Source organism: Typopeltis vanoorti, chromosome 12 (assembly GCF_054136105.1).
Source record: "Typopeltis vanoorti isolate ZY-2024b chromosome 12, IOZ_Tvanoo_1.0, whole genome shotgun sequence".
Classification (NCBI taxonomy): Eukaryota; Metazoa; Arthropoda; class Arachnida; order Uropygi; family Thelyphonidae; genus Typopeltis; species Typopeltis vanoorti.
Window position 1 is genome coordinate 94,136,296 of NC_143560.1, and position 26,267 is coordinate 94,162,562.

Genomic DNA, 26,267 nt, shown 5'->3' on the forward strand with positions numbered 1-26,267 from the left:
TAGTGGAATGCTGGGAGGATTTTGAGTTTGCCTGCGTTATTAGTGCACCTCCACACCTGTCACCTTAAGATTTAGAGTTTGGGGGCTGATCAGCGAGTTGTGGCTTAAATAATTTTTAATAACAATAGCTGTGCCGCCTCCACTAGAGTTAAGTCTGTCTGTCCTATATAAAATATGACCTCTTAGTTTTGGGTTGTTTGATGGTCTGAGGTGGGATTCACTGATCAAGATTATGTCTGGATTGTATCTTTTTGTGAATTCTTGCAGCTCGAGAATTTTATTTGTTAAGCCATTGACATTCCATGCTGTTATCAAGAGAGAATTTGGTTTAAATTTTTTAAACATTATAGAGAGATGTTAATATGGATTGGGTTTCTAGATAGAATCTCTTTCTGGAAGATGGTGAGGTGCTTACTTTGCTGAATTCATGCAGCATTGTTGCAAGTGATGAGGTTAAAGCTGATGTGAGATTAGAACTTGTTCGCTCTTGCGATGAAGGAGTCTGGGTTCTTACTGCTTCCGCATATGATTTGGACATGGATGAAGGCCAAGTGACTTCCTGTATTGCTGAATGTGAAGTATTATGATCTGGAGGGTGACCTGTTTCATTGTTTTTGTCACTGCTTGGAGGAGAGTGGTTCGTTCTTGTTGATCCACGGTTTTTTGGATGGAAAAGGCATCCCTTGTAATTAGAGAAATGTGGTCCTCTACAATTGGCACAGCAGGCAGGTGTGGATCTGGGCTTTGTGCAGGAGTTAGTTTGGTGACCCTCACTGCATTTTAGGCATCTGTAGGCAGCTCTGCACAGTTTTTGGGCATGCCCGAACCTCTGGCATCTGTGGCACTGCCCTGCCGATGCCTTCTTCCTTAGAGGTTCGGTTGTAATTTTAAACTTATAAATGTCGGTAACTTCGCAGATTCTTTTTTGTGTGTTGGAGATTTCGACCAACACCAGTGGCATTGGTGTTTTATCTGACCTCAACATTCTACTGACTTTGATTGGGGTCAATCCTTGATTGATGAGGTCAGCTGTGATCTCATCAGTTGTGATGCCCTCAGCCACTCCTCTTAGAACTACTTTTAAGTTCTTCTCGCTTGCTAGCGCAGAGGTGTGGAAGGGCAATTTAGAGTTGTCCAGCATTTTCGTCATCATGCGATAATCTGTGACAGTGGTAGGGTGAATCTTTACACCCTCTTCAGTATTTCTTGCCCAGGAGAAATTGACATTTTGTTCTCCTAGGGATCTTGAGACTGAGGTCCATTTATCTTTATCTCGAAGGATAACTGGAGGAACCTTTTCTTTTCTATCTTTGGTGATCTGATTTTGGTGAGTTGTTACATCTTCCATTCCACCTTCCGATGTTCTGCGTCTCTTATTAGATTGTTCCTCCTGTTAACAATCAAACTGGCAGGGAGTCTTTGTAGGTGAAACAGGTGTAATGTCCTCTTCGATGTCCAAATCATCATCTTCAGTGTCATTTACTTGAGTGAAGAGATTCAAGCAACCAGGATAATCCGTTTCAAATTTCTTTAGGATGAATTTGAGAATGTCAAGTGGCATATCTTTGTTTAACTGTTAAATATCCTTGATATCTTTTACATTCTCCATCCTTGTGTATAATGAGGGATGATTCCGATGCCTTATTCCTGACAATCTAGGAGGGTGATCTATTGACAAATCCCTCAGATTCACGCAAGAGTCTACCAGCTAAGCAATGTGTAATCACAAAAATGGACAAAAGGATGAAAGCTTACCTCTAAATATATCATTCGGAGGTCCCAACCATTATATACAGTATAGAACGTTTATCTCTATATATCATTTCATCTTAACTATTCAATAGTAATCGGGTGATACTAAGATTGAAGTAATGCAGAAGTCATATTTTCATATACGAGTTGTCAAAAGGTGTTGCACCTTATTATTAAAATACTCTGGATTAGAGATAGTTGTTGGAAGTTTTTCCACTTGGTTATACTATAAATTAAAGATACCAATAAATTATATACTTTCTTGAAATTATACCTTCCAGTATATAATTTCTTGAAATTACTTTCAAGAAATTATATACTGGAAGGTATAAAACTACACGTTACAGCATAACGCTGGCGTCAGTTGCTTAAGCGGAACATATATTAACGCGAATTCTGGGAATACAAGAGCATAACAGTGTCAGGAAAAAAGCAAGGGATGAACCTAAGGGGTGAAAAGATATGGGTCGTGTGCAAAGGGGACGAGCGCCATATCGAAAATCTCTCTTGTCGTATCATTTTTCCTGTTCGATGGCTCGGAAGTTAGCGGGAGTTTGCGTAAAGGGGGGGGGAGGGGATGAAGCATCTGTGCTAAGATAAGATGTCGGACAGCAGGCTTTCTTGAAAATGGAGAAGGATTTTACGCAGAGCTGAAGGTAAAAATTTCCAGTCTTAGTAGAATCAAGCCATCGCTGAGCAGTCCAATCGAGTTGTTCCTGAAATGCAAAGATTTAAGTCCATTTTCGGCAGAAATAATGAAGATAGCGTAACCCCTATGTTGGCGTATAGACAGCCAATAGACAAGAAGTAACCAGACGAACACGTGGTGCTGAAAGACGTGGAAAAAGTTCGGTAAGGTAAAATTACTCTATTTTGTGTATAAAATTCATTAGAAGAGAGAAGACTGTTTGTGAATGTGAAATTAAGGACAGTATTCTAAAGAACTCTGTGAACAGTCTCTAATTAGAAAGTTAACCTCCTTTGAGAGTAAGAAGAACTGTTTGGAAGAGACCTTTAGTAATTGTATGTGATAGGATTAACTTAATGAGATCAGAATTGTGGATTTTAGTAACTGAGTAACATTAGAATGTTTGTTTATATTATCTTATGAATAGCATTACAGAAAGGAATATTAGTTTAACTTCATATCATTTGCTATCTATCACAATTTTCAATTACTGTGTTTTACGATGCTTTATGACCTTTAATTAATTTAGAATAAGTTAACCTCTTAGCTCGAGTTTCATTTAATATTGAGTCATAATTGAGTGTATGAATTTTGTATTCTGTTTAGATATTCCAATAAACATATCATATTTAACTAAACCTGAGTCATGCATGATTACGATTCCAAACTACCACTTATAAAAATAGAACCTATTTTGGCAGGAAGGAATTAAAGTGTATATAATTATAGATTTAGGTCACGACTGCAATAATCTGAATCTATACGGCAATGTTAAAGTAAGATATTGTGTAAGAAAGCCTCAGAATCTAGTATTGTCTCCCTGAGCAAGGATCCTTTTCTGCTATGGGATACTGGCTGGTGCAGCAAAATATAAATTCGCCAGTATCCAAAGAGGAAACAATCCTAGATGTAAGCATATTAGGCCCGATATCCGATGAAGTAAAATAGCGATAGAAAGATAGAATAGGAAGAGATAAATCAGAAAATATAGCGAAGGTAACGACATAACAATAGAACAGCCGGTAGGATTTTAATTGAATAAGGTTTTGAATAAGAAAGGCTTTAATCAAGTAACAATTAATTAAGTATAAAATAAGAAAAACAACTATTTAACACAGGACTAGGGCAACTCATATATAGAAGCTAATACCAAGGGATACTAAGGCAAGTGATGCGAAGTCATTAGCTTTGTAGCCTGATTATATTTCAGGTGCAAACAGGGTAACTCGTATATAGAAGCTAATTTGCACCCGAAATATATACAGGACTACAAATCTAATGACTTCACATCACTTGCCTTAGTATCCCTTAGTATTAGCTTCTACACATGAGTTGCCCTAGTCCTGATTATATTTCAGGCACAAACTTTGTTTGCTTACACTTGGAAAAGGATTAAACCAAGTATATAATTTCTTGGTATTTTTAATTTATAATGCTGAAGTGTTGTTTTTTGCAGGCTACTCTCTCAAGCTTCAACCACAATTTGAAGTTCAATGGATTCAGATCGGGATTTCCAGACAGCCAATCAGATGGTGATAAGTGACTGGGCTTGTTCATCTCCAATTACTGTTGCTGCACCCTGCCTTGTGTGCAAGGGCTGAGTGCTGTTGGAAGGTCTGCTACCTACCATGAAACAAGGGCCATACCACCAGTATGGCCCTTGTTTCATGATCCCTTTCTCTCAGAAATGCAACTTGGATACCCCTTCCCAATATATCACTCCCCAACAAACCATCACTGACATGAAGTGATGACCGCTCTGAATCCTGGGTGCTATGGCATGCATTATATGACCATCCAGAACATATACCATATTGTTTTTGGCTGTTAAACCACTCTTCAATGATGAAAATCTTCTCATCTGTGAAGAGGATACCTCTACGTCTGCTGTTTGCATACTGCCAGAGAAGTGCATTTGATTTTATCACCCCCACTGCATAAGTTGTGGTGTTCGGAAGTGTCACAAATAGGCTCTCGTCCCCAAGGTCATCAGTTAGTACATGATATCCTTCTCTGCAAAACATATCTTGCAACATCACTTTCTGTGTTCTCACAAAATTATGGTGGAGGCATGCATTCACAGCCCTTACAAGCTATTGCATCATAACACAGCATGGTCAACCTGTTCTTTGGCAGTCAGATACATCTATCGTTATAATGGTGAATAATCTGATATACAAACATCCTACTGATCCTGAGTGTTTTTAGTGTGTTGAAAATAACAGGTGGCTGCATTCCCACCTTGTCCAGTGCTATTACTGCTATACAGTTCTCTTAATTTCCCCACTGCATGTTAACCCATACAGCTAGACAACTCTCTCTCTCTCTACTAATAAAGATACAAATGTTGCGCCATTAACAGAACCGGACTCGCAAAATTCTGTAGGGCACAGGGCTGTGCAGAAGTTGTAACATTATTTATGGCAAGACTGTGTTTTGTGCTTTGGAATACTGAAATGTTAAATCAAACAATGTGTTATTTACTATGAATCCAGTAATCTGGAAGAAAATTGTTGACATATAGTCAATAATAATTGCAAATAATTATATAGTTAATTTGCACTACAGCAAACACTGATATAATAAACTCATTAACAAGCTCAAATAAATTATCTATAGCAAACTAAACCATAATAACAAACCATTCCTGTCATCCTCTAACCTTGCTATAGTGAGAGTTCACTGTAATATTATCAACACTAATCTGTACATTCCATGAGGGTGCATATCAAGAATTGATTTTGCTTAGAAAATGCCTTTTGCTAAGGCCAGTGCATTATGTTTATTAATTTTCCATGTCCTATTCCAGTATATATTTTGTGTTTTGAAAATCCCAGTTTCCTTTCATAAACTCAGGATTTTTTCATCCCATAAAAACAAGCAGTGTGACTGAGCACATGTATAAGAACTGATGCCTGTGCTTGCATGAGCATGAATCTGAAGGTTGTAATCAGATATAAAATACAAAAAATGTTATCAGGGCAAAGTGATAGTTGATCCAGATAGCAAAGGGGAGTGTTAGTCGAGAAATTGTCACAGGTCCATTATTTGATAAGTCAATACCTAATGTTACATAACCTACAAGCCTGATAAATGGTTGTCATGCATGCTTAACAATACGAGAAGCATCAGGAACAAAAAAATGGCACTGATATAAATGAACTAGTCAAAAATAACTTTCTGGATAATTATATACACTGTGATGTTAGCAAAATCCTGTTGAAAGAGAAAGATAGCTGGCAGAAATATCATGTGATTATTATTATTATTATTACTTGACACCTCCAGGGAGTCCAATGACTCATCGAGGGAGGGCATCTACTCCACAGCTCTCTGTCTCCACCACTCAATCCACCAACCACAACTACACCAATGCCATCTTCTGCCCACTACCACTGCTAATATTTTCACAGACAATCACAAACATCCATGCCCACGGCAGGATTCGAACCTGCAGCCTTTTGGCTGGATATGCTGACCACTCGGCCAACCAGTTTGGATATCAGTGATGAATTAAGTATATTCAGGTAAGAAGGAATAGGAGGAGAGGAGCATTGATAATGACAATAGAGGAATTAAATCCAATTAGGAGAGATACAGGATGTGGAAAGTGGCACATTGCACAGAAGGTCAGCAGATATTTTTTGAAGAGGTCATGGATGCAAGATGAATAATCATTATGGATAATGATTATTCAGTGAACTACTGTTCACTCTTCTGCCATACATTTCAGTAAGGATAGACTAGGAGGAAAACTGAGGGAAAAAATAGTTATCAAGGAGCTCTTGGACTGTGACACATGTAAAAGCTTAGGAGTATATGTTGAACAATAAGCCAAGTAATTATGATAGATATTCATGCCAAAACATGAGAAGCAATCAAATATGTCTAAAGCAGGGGTCTTCAACCTTTCAGACAGTGCGGGCTGCATTAAAAATTTCAACGAAGCCACTAAGCTACACTGCAGTATTTACAATTGTAAGATGCTTTCCAGATTCACAAGGAATGCTGTGCATTTGATACTTTACATAAAATCCTATGTAAAGGATTTTATTCTATGTATAAAAATAAACTCAGCTTTAAGAGTGTAGGTAAGAGTCGGGTTCATGATAAATAAATACAATTAATACTTGAAAAAAGATAATTTAATTTAAAAAAGAAAACATTCATTTTTTACAATGTCAATGGGAAACTTGGCAATGCTTTTCCTTGACCAACTTGTCGATGTTGGTATCAATATTGGAAGTTGCTATGCACAGAGTATTCTTGAGATGTTGGTCCGTAATCTGAGTTCTTTTCTTGGATGTCATTCTGGAGAAGAACTGCTCACATAAGTATGTGCTTCCTAACAAAGCGCACATCTTCAAAGCATGCCGGCGAAGATTAGGGAATGAGTCCTCAGAAATGTAGTCTTTGTAAAATGTGAGCAAGGGCACATTGAATAATTTTTTTCTCAAAGAAGAGTTGTTCTGGAGTTCAAGCAGCTCCATTTGTACTGAGCCTGGCATTTCAGTATCAGTGACACTGAATGACATTTAAAATAAATCTAAAGAAGACTGTTGGTTACAAAAATCACTAAATCTCTCTTCGAACTCACTTTGCAATACAGCTAATTTTGTAGCATATTCATCAAGAGACGAACAGTTGGACTCAGTGAGAAGCTGAAAATGAGTTAAGTCTTTTTTTTTTTGTGAGTTGTACCTCCCAAAGTTTGAGCTTGGCCACAAAAGCTTTGATGTGATCAAACAGAGTGTGCACCAGTTGATCATTGGATTGTAGCCACGTATTTAGGTAGTTCATATGCAACGAGATGTTGGTCATAAAGGCAAAGCCTGTCATTCACTTCGGATCATTGAATTCCGCAATCGACTTCCCCTTGGTTTGCATGAACTACTGTATTTTGCTCCTTAAGGTCAAAGACTCCTTTAAGAACCTTCCCTCTGCTCAACCAACACACATCACTATAATAAACCACATTGCCGTGATCTGCTTCACACTCTTGGGTCAAAAACTCTTGGAATTGACGATGATTCAATCCGCTTGCCCTAATCATGTTGAAGACAGTCACAATAACTTTCATGACATTCTGAAATCCAATAGTTTTCATTCACAAATTCTCCTAGTGGTTAAACACTGGTAATGGATTAAATCTTTTCCTTCTAGTTCTGGTTCTTTCTGTAGCAGTGCAACAAACCCTTCGTTCTTTCCCATCATAATAGGGAGCACAATCAGTTAGCACACCCTTGATATTGGTTAAGCTGAGGTCAAAACGCTGGAGTGTTTTCTTGGTGGCTTCAAGAATATCAGTGCCTTTTGTCATCCCTTCATAGGTATGAACGCTAGCAGTTCTTCTGTCACAGTGAATTGTTGATCAATGCCACAGACAAAGATAGCCAGTTGTGCTGTATCCTTCACATCTGTGCTCTCATCTAAAGCAAGTGAATATGATGTAAATTCGGACGACCGTTTTTTTTAAAGTTCCTTCAATGTCATTGGCAAGTTCTTCGACATGTCGTGCTACAGTCTTTAACAAACTCACTGTCCAAGAAGGATTTTGATTTTTTAGCAATTTTTTCAGCGATTACATAACTTACTTTGATGCATGCTTCACTATCTTCCCTCTGCCTTTTAAACGTACCCTGCTGGCATTTTAAATCAATTTGGAGATGGTTCGCTTTGTCCACACGAAGCTGCCCTTGAAGGTGATAGAAATTGGATGCATGCTTTGTCTCATAGTATTGATTTATATTGTATTCTTTTGATACTGACACTGACTCACAACAAAATAAATACACTGGCTTATCGTCAATCGGCACAAAAAAGTACAAATTGGCCCACTTTTCATTAAAAATCCGACAAGAATCACTTGATTTACACTTTTTACTCGTAGATGCCATAGTGATGGAAGGTAAATCCAAAATATGATCCAAAATGGCTGTGTAACGGTTATTATCCATTGAATATGTCTCACACTAATGAAAAAAAAGTCTGGCAATATAAAACCACAATAGGCCACGGCTGACACGACAAACCAGCATGTGCTTGTACATGAATATCACACTGTTCACGACTGACTGTGGATGAGATCCTTTTGTATTTATATGAAAATAACGAAGTATCGAGAACCTTCGAGATGTATCTGGAAGGCACTAGACAGCACACTCGAACCAACTACTGATTCAGGTGCTGGTAGATGGCCGAAGCAGCATGTCTATTTAATATTTATTTTTATAGGATTTTATGTAAAGTATCAAATGCACAGCGTTCCTTGTGAATCTGGAAAGCATCTTACAATTCTAAATGCTGCAGTACAGCTTAGTGGCCCATGGGCTTAATTGAAATTATTTTCTATTTAATTGCGTTTTAATGTTAAGTAGTTATTTATTCAAAAGGGCCAGTAGGCCAAGGCAAAGAGCTCTGCAGGCTATGCAGAAGACCCCTGGTCTAAAGGAATGATAATGGAAATTAAATGGGGAAATTTAATGAACAATATGATTAAGAATCTTCATCAAAAGCAAATTTTGTGGAGGGAATATGGGAGAAGCATAAATGAGCAGCTGTAAGTCATCATGCTGGATTTACTGTGTCACTCTCCTGACATACATGATGTATGGTAAGAAAGTACAGTCAACTCTGAAAATAAGTTTGCTATGATGGTCAAAAGAACTATTTTTTGTTAAGAGAATTTGCAAAAGAATTAACAATACATCTGAGAGTCGTTTGACTTGTCTCAACAAACAGTTTCGACAGTGTCTCCCAAAGAAGTGGAACAAAGGTAACATGACTCAAGTGTACAAGTGGTGATAGGAAAAGATTAATTAGTATCTCTGTAACGGTGATTAAGGTTTTAAGAATAATGCAGTAAGAGTTCATTCCGAAAATGGGTGGGTGGGTGGGGTTATGATGTTCTATAGAGGTCAGCAGGGTTCTGTTAAACACAGTATTAGCTCAAATGGCTTGATAAGTAAAACAGTGAAAAGGCAGATGAGTGCAATGGTGACAGTGGCATACCGTACTGGCTCTATCTTTGTGCCACTGCTGTTCAACTCATATATTAATGACATCCATTGTTTATTGACAATGCTAAGCTAAGAATGATGTTAAAGAATGTTTATGATACAGAATTCAAGCAAGATGATTGGAATGAACTGGTGGCATTGCCAAATGATGAGTATTAGCTCAGAGTATTTCAGAGTATTATACCAATGGAAACAGTCTGCAAGTAGTTGAAGCTAAAACTAAGAAAGTAAACAGGTTAAATTAATCAAGAACAAATAATTGTGATATTCAAAAAAATACTTATTAAAAGAATAACTTCCTCATCCTTATAAAATTATTTTCATAAGAATACATCTGTACTATCATGGTCAGATCGTCGGTCATATGGGTTCAGCAAGGATGAAGGCAGAGGACTTCAAATGAGCTGAGAACAGAAGGAAAGAGTGTGTTTCAAAATTCACTCTCAAGATAAGAGAATATGAGGAAAACTATAAGAGAATTTTTATAGTATAAATTCACAGAAAATTTTTCAATACATGATAAGTGAGGAGAATATAAGGTTCACTCCTAGAAGGCGAGTAAACATTTGGTCCTTAAGGGTTCTGAGGTTCAAATTTTTCTGATGACATATGGTGAGTTTAACAAGTTACTAGCATGAGTTCAAGATATGACCTCTCACACTGAGACTTCATGGAGGTATCTGAGTAATGATAATTACAACTTATTAAAATAAGTTTTAAATATAAATTATATTTGCATACTTTTTAAAAAAAACAAAAAAACAAGAAATGAAACACTTATACCATTTTCTAATGTATTTGTATAATGTTAGTTCATATGTAGACAAAGTATAAACAAAATAAAATTTTAGAAAAACAGACCTCTGTTTTTAAGAATTTATTATCTACAGTCAACAATTCCAAAAAGTGCCTCATCCAGATATCCATATGATCTTCAAAAAATTCAGGCAAATCCTAAAAAAAAAAAAAAAAAAAAAAAAAATGTAACATTACAATTCACAATACATAATTTAAAACATATATATAAATATATAACAGGTTATATAAATCATGTTATGCGAGACTCAGATCACATAGAAAAAGTAAGGCTATGTTCTGAAATTGTTTTTTTTTTTTTAAATTATATAACAACGACACCAACAAAAATATTTTTTTTATTTAATTCAGGTAATTAAACACAGTATTAGCTCATGTAAATTAAGAAAACATATAAACTACGAAACAAATACATAGTATAAAATTATAAAAATTACAAATTGTACATAAACTTCATTGCACATAATGCAATAAATGTTTTACGCAAAATTAAATCAAGTGCATATTTTAATCATTATCACTGTCTTCAAAACTAACATTTCGTAGATGTTCTTTATTTACGAGTGGCCGGACATCGTCATTACTTGAAATCTCTTGGGCATCATTTGTATAATTCTCATTGCATACTTTGGCTGGTTTAGTTATCAAGAAGTCAGTAATAGGACCTTGCTTACCACTTTGCTCCAATTTTTTATTAAGTTCATAATATGGAGCTAAACAAATATCCAATTGTCTCGTGAATTTTAAGGAGCGCTCGGAATCATTATCCGTAAAATAACTTCCTAACTTTCTTGTCAAATCCAATCCCTCTGCTAATTTCTTTTAAATTGAATTCTTTACCGATTCATCACACTCGGAATCTTCGGCAGAACTTCCCACGCCATTTGGTTAGATGTCATCTATTAATTGTACCAGTTCCTCCTCATTTAAATCTGTTTCCCTATCAATTAATTCACTAATTTCAAAAGTCCTCTCCACCAAAAATGTGGGTGATGTTTATTATATGACTTAGCTTTTCATTCAGAGGAGGTATGAAATTTTGTTCCAGAACAACTTCAGGCCATATTTTTTTCCAGCAGGCATTCACAGTGTAGAGGGTTGTAATTCCTTAATGAACAGAGAAATAATTTCCACATAATTCAATATTGAAAACTCTTTCCATGCTTGAAGCAGTGCCATGTTTGGATTAGATTCCATTTTTTCCAAAATGAATTGGAATGTTCGACGAATATGACTTAAACGTTGATATTATTCCTTGGTCGAGTGGTTGAATACATGAAGTAGTATTAGGCGGCAAAAAACTTATTTTAATATTCGGATGCCTTAAATTTGTTAGGTGGCCTAGTCCGTTATCTAAAATTAGTAGAATTTTGAAGTCGATATTCTTTTTCTTTGTGTAACTTTCTACATTGGGTACAAAACGCTTGAAAAAACCAAATATAATTCTCTAATATAAATTGCTACTTATAACTACATGTGCAATACGGGCAGACAAAAATGTAACGAAGATAAAATTTGATTTTTAAGTCGCACGGTGAAAAATATATGAAAATATAAGGAGTTACTACAATTTGTAGACTGTGTTATATCGAAACTGCGTTTATAAGTGCAGCGTTGAACAAGGGTTACTACAATTTGTAGACCGCGTTATATGAAGGTTACCTGTATACATAAAAGTATGACAAAATTTGAATACTGCTGCTGTTACTACTACTTAGAACTCTAAATACAGGTATCCCTTGCTTAACGCGGGATTTGATTAACGCTGCGAAACTAATTGCGGCAATCCCTTGATATACATGACAAGAGTTTTGATTAACACGTCTTTAACCCTGCGGAGCTCGCAGCTGATCTGACAGATACATGCAAAATGTTTAATATAAATATCCTTACACAATTCAGTGTATAGTTTGAAGGTCATGAGTAGCTGTGCATTCATATGTCACGAGTGATATTCCACACTGTTTTTGCTGTCAGTTTGGTTTAACACGTTATGTGATGGTTTGTGATATTTGATAGTAATTTGTATCTGAGAGACAACGCGACCTCCAATATCAGTATAGTATGGTTTAGTTGTTGCTTTTTTTTATTCTTTGTTCCATAATTTCTAGATTGTAACTGAAAATAAATAAACCATCATGTATTACTGAAATAGAGAGCCAAAGGCTTATTTATCATACATGTCCTCTAGGAGATGTGTTTTACATTATGAAAAATACTCAGGAAAGTGATCTGGAGCTTACTCCACCTTTACTATGAGTTGCCCATAAGGTTGCTTATGCTTGAATCTGCCGAAATTTTTAGTTTCTATATACTCGGCACGAAACTTTTGTAGTTTCTATATTCGGCTATGAAATAATGTTTGATTCAATATCCACTTAATTTGTACCATCATGTATTATACTTGCAGTGTTTTTTCTTTATGTTTTATTGCTTGTTTGCCGAGGTCTGGAGAGTCATTTTGCTTGTTATCGTAGAATTTACGCCAATAAGAAAAAACTAAAACTGTTCAAACTGTTCTTCATAACTTCTTTTGATAAAAAAAAAATTGCAGTTAATAATGTAGGTACAGGTATTTATTAAACATTTACTTTGCATTCATTTTTTATCCTAAAATAGTACCATATAAAATGAATTATTAATACAGTAATCGATCATGGACAAATTGTAATTTTTACCATTGATTATTAGATTTGATTAACGCAGTATAACATCGAGGGATTAAGTGACCGCGTTAACAGAGGGATACCCGTACTGAATGCATCCCTTTCTCTCCTATTCTTTAAGGAAAATATTATAAATAATCATGTTTGGTCTGGTCTCCTGATGAAAAACATGAAAACTTCTAATAGAATTCATAAATCAGGTTTTAATCTTCTGCAAAATGAAATTCTAAAGCTATGGGGAAAGAAAAAAAAACTACAAATACATATTGCCACAGTAAACATACTTATGACAAACTGAACTGTTAAAACACCACCAAGAGGAGAAAATATATGATTTATTGAATGCACTAGTATTTTGTCGGTTTTATACCCAGCATCATCATCATAAGAGCATAATTACAACTGCAGCAAGCATATAGCACTCAACTAGATAGTTGTAGAAACAATTCAAATTGTAAATGAAAAGAACTAATGTCCTAACAAGGCACCCTCAAGGAGGATAGATTTCCCTGAAATTACTGTGAAGTAAGGCTATATTTGACCATATATAGTATATGTTAATACCATTAAGCATTTATGAGTAACCAGACACACCTAAACCTTTCTATATGTATGAAGTTACAATAAGATTTACTATCATTTAATATAATTTCATAGAGATAAGAATTTCAAATGTATTTTTATTAATATCAAAGTATGAAAAATTACTATATAGAAATGCAATGCATTAAGACATTTAATACAGTAGTTTTCAAACTCCTTAAACAGATCCCAACCCCCTCTTTGGTTTAAAAAAAAAAAAAAAAAATTGTACCCTCTACACTTCTTAGAAAATAAACTGACCTATAGTTTTCTTAGCAAGTATTTTAGTAAAACTAAGATGTTCTTACAGTTTTTAAATAATACACAGCATACTTCCAACAAAAAGAAAAACAGCACAGAGAGATATTTTTAAAAGTACAACTTTTACACTTCTAACTTAGTATATTAATGAAAAAAACATTTAATGAGATGACTGGACTTGTTCTTTGGCACATTTTTTTTCAAAACGTGGAGTGTTTAATAATATACTGTACTGAAAAATGTGGGTGGTAGTACATGCAAGAATTGTGCTCTAAAATAAATAATATTGCTTCACATCCCTCCTGAATGGGTCTTGTACCCTTCAGTTTGAAAATCACTGATCCAAAGGAACAATGAATCATTGCTGTTCATATACAACATATCTTATTCTTATCAGGAATCTCACTCTGCATCTAGCATTGCCTGTTGATAATTGCTGGAAAAGTTAGGACCTGAAAATGTTCTAATTCTACCTGTAAGACAGGTCACAACATATATCATAATTCATATTATAACTGAATATTTATGGAAACTAATTTTATAAATCAATTCAATAAACTGTGGTTTTTCACAGCATCGTTCACAAAATGTTTTCCATAATGTTTTTGTATTATGGGATACCCAGAACCAAGGGGATACCAAGGTTAAATTAATGCTGAAGTCATTTTCCATGTACACATAGCAAATGTATTACCATAATTAAATGCTCTAGATGAGAGATAGTTGTGTAAAATTTTTCTACTTGGTTACAGTGGTCTTTAAAAAATATTATCGTTTTATTCCCATACCTCAGTGTAAGCAAGTATTAAGTAACTTCACAAGTAGTCTTCTATTAGAAACTATTGAGTTCATATAACTTGCCTTAGGAGCCCATAATGAAAGTATTATAAGAATGGTCACTACCCAGACACCAGTAGTGAGAGCAACAGACTAGTTGTGAAGTTACATTATGATTATGTTTAGGTATTAGGATTAAAACAATATAGTTTCTTGTCAACTATAATATACATCATAACTAAGCAGAAAAGCTTTCTGCAACTATCTTTCATCTAGTGAAATAACTTGAGAATCTTTAATCCATATAATATAATGATAAACCATTATGCTATTTATACTGTATATGGAAAAAATGACATTTGACATGAAGATAATTCCCACTGATGAGATCTCAATAAAGGTCAAATCTAGTGTGAGCAGTAACGTACTATAAAGCATGGTATTATATAGAACCAAGAAGGGGGATGGTGCTGTGCACTGAAAAAGAGCAATGTGATATGAAGTTAACTGCTTTCTGTGTATAAGTAGCAAAGTTTTGAATATATAACATGTTAACTCTTGTATTGCTTGAGTAAAATAATGAAGATGAGAATGGCCAAACTGGATACAAAATTACGAACATAATAAAATTTCAAGGATTTAAAAAAAAAAAAAAAAAAAAAAAAAAAAAAAAAAAAAAAAAAGGCCAAAGTGATTTGTAAAACTAAGAATATTTTCTAGTGTTTCTTCAACCTGCATCATTGTCAATAAATTCCTGATATGCACACTTAAATAGTTATACAGGATATTAAAAATCATACATTATTACTAACTTATTATTAAAATTTTTCTCTAAAATTAATTTTATTTGCCAGGACTCCAATCTTTTCAGATGACATTTCGGTGTTCATCTTACATTTCTAAGGTACTAGTAACCACCAATTCATCAGTTTTCCATTGCATCTTTTTCTCTTTCGAACAGGTTTTGTTACCCTATCCTCTCTTATTCTGTTATCACATGGCAGGAAGGAAACAGAATTTATGCACCTGCTAAGAGATAATTACTTAAGACAGCATTTGACAGAGGGGACAAGGAGTAGGAGAATATTGGACCTGGTCTCTGACTGGTGAAAGTGACCATGCAGTCTTGACTTGGGAGATTATAAAACATGAGTATTATTCTATCAAGAAGTGGTATATGTGGAACTACAAGGCAGATGATTATGACAAGCTTAGGAAGAAGCTTAAATTTGTACCATGGCATAAAACATTGCGGCGTTAGTAGTGCATGGGATATAATTAAGGGACATCTAGAGGAAGCAGAATTAAATTGTATACCTAGGGAGGAATGTTAATCAGGTAGGAATTACATGGATGAATAATATAATTAAGCATGAACTGCAGAAGAAAAAATGCTGTGGAGGGTATATAAAGAGAAAGGTGACTGGCAAACTCATGAACAGTACAGTATCAAGACATGGCAAGGAAGGCAAAATCAGATTATGAGAAGAATCTGACCGAGCAGGCCAAAGGAAGTCCCAAAGAGTTCTTTTGTTATGTTGCAAGTAAGAGGAAAGACCATGGAAGATTAACCTAATTGAGTGATGATGGTCACAAGGAGACAGAAGCAGATAAATCAGTTGTTACTAAGTGACCACTTTGCAAGGGTATATATTTCATCCTAATGAGGTTATTGCTTTAACCTATGTGACAGACACTAGTACGGGAATAGAGGTGGATGGATCTGAGGTTCTTAGGATATTGCAGAATCTCAATGTAAATAAATACAGCTGTAGGATTAGATGGGATATCAGCTGGGTTGTGCGAGAATATGCAAGGGAAATGACTTTGACTAGGCTCTTTAATTTAAGTCTCAGCTCTGGTAGAGTTCTAAGAAGTGGAAAAAAGGTAAAATAATTCCCTTGGATAAGGGAGGCTCTAGGACTGCAGCAGTAAATTATAGGCCAATCAGTATCTCAGGCGTGGTGGTTAAAGTACTAGAAAAATTAGTAAAAAAGAGAATTCAAGAATAAGTAAATAAAAATATGATACCGTATGAGGGTCAACATGGCTTTGTGACGGGTCGGTCATACCCTGGTAATTTACGGTCTTTTTATAATAGGTATTTTGCAAAGACATCTGACAGAATACACACATGGAACTTTGTTATGCAAATTAGAACAAATGGGGATGGGATGACACTGGTTAAGTGGATAAGAGGGTGGCTGCTGGACAAATATCAAAAAGGGTTATATGGAGGGTCAGAATTGAGGCGAAAATACATAACTAGTGGTGTGCTGAGACCATTGCTGTTTAATTTGTACATAAATGATACAAGAAATAACCTGAAAGGAAATATTCAGTTGTTTGCTGATGATGCAAAATTAGGTAGACTAATAGTTAATCAAGGCAATGTAGAGAGCTTCCAGGATGATTTAAATAGGCAGTCAGCATGGGCAAAAGATAATGGGTATAAGTTTAATGTGGAGAAATGTAGTTATGAACTGTGGGATAAAGAGATTACAAGCTGTGTATCATATGGCACTGCATTCCAGGAAATAGATGAAGCTAGAGATTTAGAGGTGGTGTTAGACAGAGAGTTAAAGTTTAGAGGACATATTGCTAAGGTAGTCTATAAGATTACTTGGTTATTGAAGAACACATTAACAAGTAGAGATAACGAAGTTGCTATTCCACTTTATAAGGCTGTGATACATCCACGTCTGGATTAATGTGCTCAAGTCTGGTGTCCTGGGTTTCTTGGGGATGGGGAAGTGGTGAAGAAGATTCAGAGGAGAGTGATCAAGATGGTGAGTGGTTTGTGGAATGTTCCCTATGAAGATAGACTGAGGGTGTGTGGATTGCAGAAGCTGTTTGATAGGAGAAAAAGAAGAGATATGATAGAAACATTTGTTTAAAGGGTTTTATAGGATTGATGAAGGAGAAATGTTTCAGCACTTGCCTGGGGAGGCCAGAACAGGGGGGGGGGGGCATCCTTAGAAGTTGAATAAAGATGTGGTTAGTAGGCAGGGTCATTCCGTGGGCTTGCGCCACCTGGGTGCAAAATTTTTGTGCTCCCTTCCATTAAAAATTAGAAGATCCTGAAGTACAATAACATGTTACGAATCATTTTATTATACTGTACATTAAGAGCTCGTACCATTTATTTTACTACCCAGTGACTCAGCCCCTCACTGAAATCTCTCACATTCGAAGGTGACAAATATGCACAAACAGTTCAGTGTATTATTTATTCCCAATTTTTTATGAACGTGTTTGATTATACCACCCGGGTTCATTGCACCCTGGTACGAAACAGGCCTGTTAGTAGGGGAGCGTGAAGACTTTTTTTGCTTAGAGAGTTGTGAATGAGTGGAATGGGTTGCAAAAGCCAGTTGTGAGTGCTCTGTCTGTTAATGGGTTCAAGGAAAGGATGGTAGATTGGTTCTCTCGTGATAAGTGTTTGGACTCCACGGAGGTCTGTACAATAATAATAACACTTATGTTTTTTTGTTTTTTTTTTAATTAAGAATTTTTTTGGCCATTTGTCTTACTTGGGGTATGCTGGCACTCTTAAAATTCTTCCGTTATCTGTATTTTAACTGGATTTATTCTCATTGTACTGAAGATACCTTCCATACAAAGATGAACTTTTATATCTATCAAATATTTTTCAGAAGTCTTCCAATTAATTTTTTTATAAAACTGTTCACTCACATAACTAATTCTTAGTCCAAACAGAAAGGATTGAGAGTAATCAATATAAAGCATAGAAAACAACATGAAAGCGATTGCCATTCTTATATAACACCAATCACATCTCAAAAATTAAAGAATTAAAACTTGGTTCTGACAATTATTATTACTATTATATGAATCTCCAGAGAGTCAGTCTGGCTGCAGGAGACATTTTACTCACACACTAGCCATTATTCACACAAAACCTACCATACCTCAAACTCATTAACTGACAAAGCATTCATCACCTTTGGCAACTGGTTCCATCCATCCATCACCCTCTTAGCAAAAAATCTAGTCCAAACACTCTTGTTAACCACATTTACACAATTTCCATAGGTGATCCCTTGTTCTCTCCTCTTCTGCAATGTACTAAAGTGATCAGTGTCTAGTATATAAAACTCCCTTTTATGATAGAAGTTATATACAGCTAATTCTCTTTTTACACAGCATAATTCCAACAGATCCTGCAGGTTGACTTAAATAGGCTGGTAAGCCTATTTAAGTCAACCTGCAGGATCTGTTTCATTTTAAATCATTTCCTATATAACTAAAGTACAGGTTAAACAGAGGACCGCAAGTATTGACCCATGTGGTACACCACTTGTTACCTGCCTTCTCTTGGACTCATCCATAAATCACTCTTTGATATCTGTCTATCAGCCACCCTCTAATCAAAATCACCAGATTCATATCCATCTCCATTTGCTCCAATTTATATGTGAAAAAGTTCTATGTGGAATACTATCAAATGCCTTTGAAGTCTAGCAATATTACTGAGTAGCCATTTCCCTTATTCAACTCCATTGTCACTTTACTATAAAAAGTAAGCAATTTACTAAGGCAAAACCATGTTACTCTTTATAAAGTATCATATTCCTGTCCATCCAGTCCTAAATTCTGTCTTGTACCAATTTCTCCAATATCTTAACTACCAATCCTGAAATACTGATTGGCCTATAATTTGCTATTCTGACATGGCACCTCTTTTATGTAGCAGAACTATTCTGCTTTTGTTCCACTCCAGTGGAACATTCCCAAAACTGAGGTTCAAATTAAACAGCTTGGTCAGAGGAGGTAGTAATTCTCTTGCACATTCTCATAATACATGTGTCAATATGTTATCTTACCCCATGGCAGTGTCACATCCAGCATTGAAATATCACAACTAAGAAGGTACAATTTTGCAAAATGATCACTTAGTAACTCAACCATTTGATTTTCTTTTGTTACTTCACTACCATCAGCACTTTTTAAGATCTTCCTTTTATGGGCATTCCTCCTTTTAATTGCTATGCAGCAGAAAAAGGCTTTGGGCTTTCTTTCGGCTTCAACAGCTTCCCCCTGATAATTAGCTTTGGGTTCCTTACCATACAGGCCTCCTTCTTGCCTGTGCCTATGTACTACTCGTGTGCTTTCTGATCACCTTTTTTTCTTATGCTCCTTCCACAACTTTTTCTTTGTGTGCAATTCCTGCTTAATGATGCTATTAAATCATCTAACTCCCACCTGATTTATCCTCCTTATTCTGGGTATATAGTTTGATACTCTTTCTTTAAGTACCTCTCCTATGCAGTAACATCTCTTCCCCTCCAAATTCTTGTGTCAGCACTGCCCTATACTGACTCAAAATTTTGTCATAATCACCTGCTTTGTAATATCACATATAACCTTTTCTTAACAGAAATTGTGCATGTCTGGCAATCTCCAAAGTTATGAAACAACTGATTGCTTCTCTCAAGTGAAAGCAGCACAGCTAGACTGGTCACTGTTAAGTTCTCTGAAGTAATGACCAGGTCTAATACCCTCAAACCTCTTTCCTCCCTCCATTATATGCTAAAGGAGTTATCGCTTAAGAATTGCAGAGATTCTATTTCCTTCCTTTCCTGTAATCATTCCTTCTCCCAAACAATGTCCCCATAGTTAAAATCACCCATAATAATTACTCAACCTACACTCATCATGCTAATTTGCTGGTGCATGCCATCTATATTTTCCTTTATACCCCCCCCCTCACCATCTGGATTATAGCAGCAACCAATTACATATTTCATCCTATTTATCTCATGCCAAACATTCTCAAACAAAAACTGCCCTCTGCATTTGAACAAACTTTCTTTTCACCAATGTTCCTCTCATGGACATCCTTGAACTTCTATCTTCTAAACTCCCATCAGATATTGTTGATCATTTAAGTTTATGACGAATTCTGAATATTTTAGATGGAAAGGCAAACTTTACAGACAAATAGGAGGAAATGCAATGGGTTCTTCGCTGGGCCAAATGTTACTTCAAACACAAGAAAAATATCCCTAAAGACTCTGATCTTCTCTTTGGATTCAATATATGGATACTTTTTTGTCATCTGGATGAATTCACATTGTGAGCTAGAAGTCTTCCTTCAAAAAGTTAATAACTTACACAATGGATCAAATTGTGTAAATAACACAGGAATTGCATATTGGAATCAAATCTTATGCTAATACAGAAAACAAACTAAAGTTAATACAACTCTATACTTTTATAAGCTATCATAACATGGAATGAAAAAATCTTCTAAAAAAAACAAAAATTAAGACATTTACAGAAAGGGAACTAATAAAAAGTTGATGGACGTTTTTCACTTGGCTATGCCACCAATTACATATTTGGTTCAAATCTTTATCCAAGTGTAAGCAAACAAAGTTTGAGCCTGAAGTATTTTAAGGACTGGGGCAACTTGTGGCAAAGGTGGTATAAGTTTTCATCACTTGCAGACACGTATAATGCTATGCAATAATAAAGGTCACTACCCAGACCGGTTTCGACCTTTATTATTGAGTTCTCATCAGTGGGAGCCAGACTCAGAGGTGGTGATACTAAGGTGGAAGTAATGGAGAAGTCATATTTCTATATGCCAGTTGCCAAAAGGTGTCACACCTTATTATTAAAATTCTCTGGATTAGAGATAAGTTGAATGAAGTTTTTTCACTTGGCTATGCCACCAATTACATATTTGGTTCAATCCTTTATCTAAGTGTAAGCAAACAAAGTTTGCACCTGAAGTATTTTCAGGACTGCAACAACTCGTGGCAAAAGTTCTCATCACTTGCCTTAGTATTCCATAATGCAAAGTACATCTCCTTGTGGACATGTATAATGCCATGCATTAAGGGAAGGGTCACTACCCTTCCATCCATGAAAAAACTTCCATCAACTTATCTCTAATCCAGAGAATTTTAATAATAAGGTGTGATGACACCTTTTGGCAACTGGCATATGGAAATATGACTTCTCCATTACTTCCAATTTAGTATCACCACCTCTGTGTCTGGCTCCCACTGATGAGACCTCAATAAAAGTTGAAACCTGTCTGGGTAATGACCCTTCCCTTAATGCAGCGTTTCTCAACCTTTCTAAGGTCAAGGACCAGTAAAATGCTGAAAAAAAATTCTACGGACCACTAAGTTACAGAGGCGTAGCTGGGGAAAGCGAGAGATCTCTAATCCAGAAAATTTTAATAATAAGGTGTGATGACACTTTTTGGCAACTGGCATATGGAAATATGACTTCTCCATTACTTCCACCTTAGTATCACTACCTCTGGGTCTGGCTCCCACTGATGAGACCTCAATAAAAGTTGAAACCTGTCTGGGTAATGACCCTTCGCTTAATGCAGTGTTTCTCAACCTTTCTAAGGTCAAGGACCAGTAAAATGCTGAAAAAAATTCTACGGACCACTAAGTTACAGAGGCATAGCTGAGGAAGGGGGTAATTCGCCCCGCACGGCACTTTTTTTGGCATTTAAGAAATCTTGCCTTACTGTCTATAAAACAGCAACTGAGTGATGAAATAGACTTCGACAATTTTGCGAACAGATAAGCAAGAAAAATAACATTTTAGAATGTTGGAATTAAAGTTTTACTTCAAAAATAAACAGTGTTTTTAATTTATTTCCCTATACGTCATTTTGACATTTTTAATTTTTTTAAAAACCTAACTAGGAATTACCAACATTTCAGAAAAACTGTGCCATTTATAACATAATAAATCTAAAAGCATGTTTCGAGTACATATGGAAACATAATTAAATTGGAAGTAAACGATTAAAAATGTATCATCACTGAACAAAGTTTTAATTTTTATTAAACCAATAAATAATATGATCTAATTATGTTACTACCTTACTTTTAATGAGATGGTTGAGATTCTCAGCCCTTGAAGAGTTGCTGGATATCTGGATTAATATTAGTCAAATTCAGTTGAAGATTGGCACACACACACACACGAAGACAATTTCTGTATTTTGTTTTTATTTGAAGGAGTGATGAAAATCCTTTCTTACAAAGATAGGTTGTAGAGAACTGCATGATGATCTTCAATGCTTCTTCAGATAATTCGAGAAATTCACTTCTCACTGAAGGCAAGATCCAAAATCGAGCCAAACCAAGATCACGAAATTGCATTTTAAGTCTACTGTCACTTGAAAGCTCAATTAACTGTTCTTTTTTTCGATAACGAAAGGTCGTTCTCATGAATGCAAGCCTGAAATGGATCGCGAATCCACAGAAATTTCTTATAAAAGTTATTTGGAAAATATATTTCAAAATTCCGTTTTAGAATTTTGAGGTGGTCACAAACTCTTTCCAGAAACTCAGAATCAACAAAAATATCATTTTCCATTAAAAAGGATTCCAATGTTGGAAAAGGTGCAAATTGTCTGTCTTCTTTTTTCAATAACGAAAGGTCGTTCTCATGAATGCAAGACTGAAATGGATCCGAATCCACAGAAATTTCTTATAAAAGTTATTTGGAAAATATATTTCAAAATTCCGTTTTAGAATTTTGAGGTGGTCACAAACTCTTTCCAGAAACTCAGAATCAATAAAAATATCATTTTCCACTAAAAAGGATTCCAATGTTGGAAAAGGTGCAAATTGTCTGTCTTTTACATAACTGGTTTTAATTCATAAAACCAGTTTCTTCTCGAACGCCTTCAGTTTGTCGTAGACATCAAGAACAGTTAAAGAATTTCCCTGAAGGGAGAGATTTAGTTCATTTAATTTTGAAAAAATATCTGAAAGATAAGAGTGTTGATAACCATGTTTCATCAACAAGGAGTGATGCGAAATCAGAATTATGTTCATTTACAAATAATAAAACTTTGTGCCTTAATTGAAATAACCTTGTTAGTACTTTGCCCCCGGAAAGCCAGCTAATTTCAGAATGAAGCTAAAGTTTTCACTGCCCATTTCACCGCAGAGTACTGAAAATAACCTGTTATTTAATTGAGCTTTAATAAAATTAACTAGCTTTACAGCGTTATATAGCACAGTTTTAAATTCTGGTGGCATTCCTTTGGAGGCTAACATTTCCCTATGTATGAAACAATGTACCCAATTCATATCCAGAGCTACTTCCTTTACCATAGAAACAACCCCACTATGCCTGCCTGTAAGGGTGTGAGCTCCATCCGAACAGAAGCCTATACATTTTTCCCACTGGATCCCTTTGTGTATTATGTAATTATTGAGAGTGTTAAATATTTCTTCTCCAGTTGTTCGGGAGGATGGCAAAGCTCTACAAAACAGAATATCATTATGAATGTTGTTATCATATGCATATCTTACGTAGCATATTAACTGCACATCACTTGTAACATCAGTCATCTCGTCTATTTGTAACACATAATAAGACCTCTTCTTAACTCTTTCGATTAACTGAGATTCTACATCACCTGCCATTTCATTAATTCTGCAACTGACAGTGTCATTTGAAAGAGGAATCAAATCAACATCTTTTAGTAACTTGTTGCCAAACACCGTTTTTACCACATCTTTTATAGCCGGAAGTAGCAAATTTTCCCCGATAGAATGAGGTTTCCCTGTTTTCGCTATGCACAAACTTAAGAGAGAGGATGCTTCCAGTGCCTTGCTATTAATGGAACCCATGGCCGAAACTATATCTTTCCCATGATTTAATGACCCTAAGTGTTGCTGAAAAAATTCAATTGGCTTATTTTTCACATCACAATGTTTAGTTTCTAAATGTTGTTGGAGTTTCGCAGGTTTCATGCACTCGTTCGTCAACACTTCATAACATAAAACACATTGAGGTTTCTGTTCACTTTCATCTCCATACCAAGTAAACCCGAATTCCAAATATGAACTGTTATATTTCCTACTGTATTTTTTTCTTTGAACTGCTTGTTTCTTCTTCTTTAATAGTATCAGATTTATCGCCGTTACAACACCTGTATCACAATTAGGGTTAGCAACACCTGTTTCATTTGCCCTTCTTTTCAAAGTCTAGTTTTAAACCACTTTTCCATTATTAAAAAACGTTTCCAAAAAATATATAAATATATAATACTGGGGTTAACTCAGGACAAACTTTGTCCAAGTATTAGCACTTCTTAAGATATACTGAGCCTTGGTTGAAGGAGGGAAACCTTCAATAATAAAAATCAATAAACAACAAGCCATTGGTTGAAATGTGGATAACACGTGCTCACTTCAAATCTGACAAAACAGTAAGGGAAGGCAGAAGCAATAAAACTATATTATATCGATTTTTGGGATACTGTTGAGGGTCATGGTTACTGCCGTTTGAATGTGTTTTCAATGGTGTGGTATCGCTTTCCTTTCATCAGCAAATGATGTTGGGCAAAGAGAAAGAAGTCACAGAGTGCTAAATCAGGTGAATACGATGAGTGATAAAACACACAAACTTGGTTTTTGCTCAAAAACTGTCTCACAATATTGGAACGATGAGCTAGTGCATTATCGTGCAAAAGTGACCAGCTGCCTACATCACGATATTCAGGTCAGATGCAACGAATTCTCACTATCAATTGCTTCAAAACTTCGAGATAAAACTCACCATTGACTGTTTGGCCAGACAGAGGAATTCTTTCTGGATAATGCCCTTGGAATCGTAGAAACAAATCAGCACTGTCTTTACTTTTGACTTCTCCAAGCGACTTTTTTTTTCAAATGCCCCTCTTCTGGTGGTCTCCACTCAGCACTCTGGCACTTTGTTTTGGGCTTCATACTCAAAATACCATGTTTCGTCACCAGTAACGATCATTTCAAGGAAGTTGGAGTCTTTATGAGCGGTTTTAATGAGGTGTTAAACCTTGATAAGTGGGATTCCTAAAGAATTCCACGTCTATCATCATTTAACAGATAGAAAAATAAGATATAAATTTTTATGTAGGAAAATGCTTGCTTCTAAGTATGTACTATATACATGTGATATAATATAAAATTATGTTAGCATAATGAAAAGAGATTATAAGTTGTTAGAGGAAATAATAATGTTTTAGATTGTGCAAGGCCGTTAATACTGTATAAATTGAACAAAGATTTACTAAAATTTGTAATACTTGTCTGAGGAATGACTTACATAAAATATTGTGAACAAAGGCATGCCAACAGGAAGGGTGGCCTCGGGCAGTCACGTGGGCAGAAGAAAATTGGAAACAAATGGGGATAAAGCGAGACCCACGTGGGTGAGTTACGATGGATGCAGTGATTATCGCCCAATGCCACAGTTATGCTTGAAACAAGTCAGTCATGCCAGAATCGTGTGAAATCACAGAATGATCAGAGAATCCAAGGTACCTCATCGTCTAAGTGAACAAGAAGGAAGATCAAACGAAGGAAGGCAGTCCAAATTGAAGGGACAAGTATGAAAACCTTTGGTGTATGATGGTAACATTAAAATTTCCTTTGTCTATGCTATGGTTGTAACTTACTATGGTGTTAACTTAAGGGAAATTAAGAGACATTAAGGATCGAGGACTTTGATTTATTTAGAGCAGGACTGTAGCATGTTAACATTAGAAAGTACAGTGAGTTAGCTCATATACAGGTTAATTTAATGTGTATGCTTTTGAGAGAGCTGAGATGAATTAGTCTGAGTAATGAGATATATAATGAATGTCTTAATGAAAAAATATTACTCTAGAATAACCATCTTTGTGAATGATTTATTAGGAATGCTGTT

At 35.5% G+C, this 26,267-nt stretch overlaps 1 protein-coding gene across 1 annotated transcript in view; it reads right to left on the reverse strand.

Moving 5' to 3' along the window:
* The window catches only part of Cse1 (chromosome segregation 1), a 439,186-nt gene that overhangs the window by 257,361 nt on the left and 155,558 nt on the right, over positions 1 to 26,267 (reverse strand). The window contains exon 8 of the mRNA XM_090402147.1: positions 10,321 to 10,413. Coding sequence (XP_090258273.1) covers positions 10,321 to 10,413 — 93 coding nt within the window. The remainder of the gene's footprint in view (positions 1 to 10,320; positions 10,414 to 26,267) is intronic.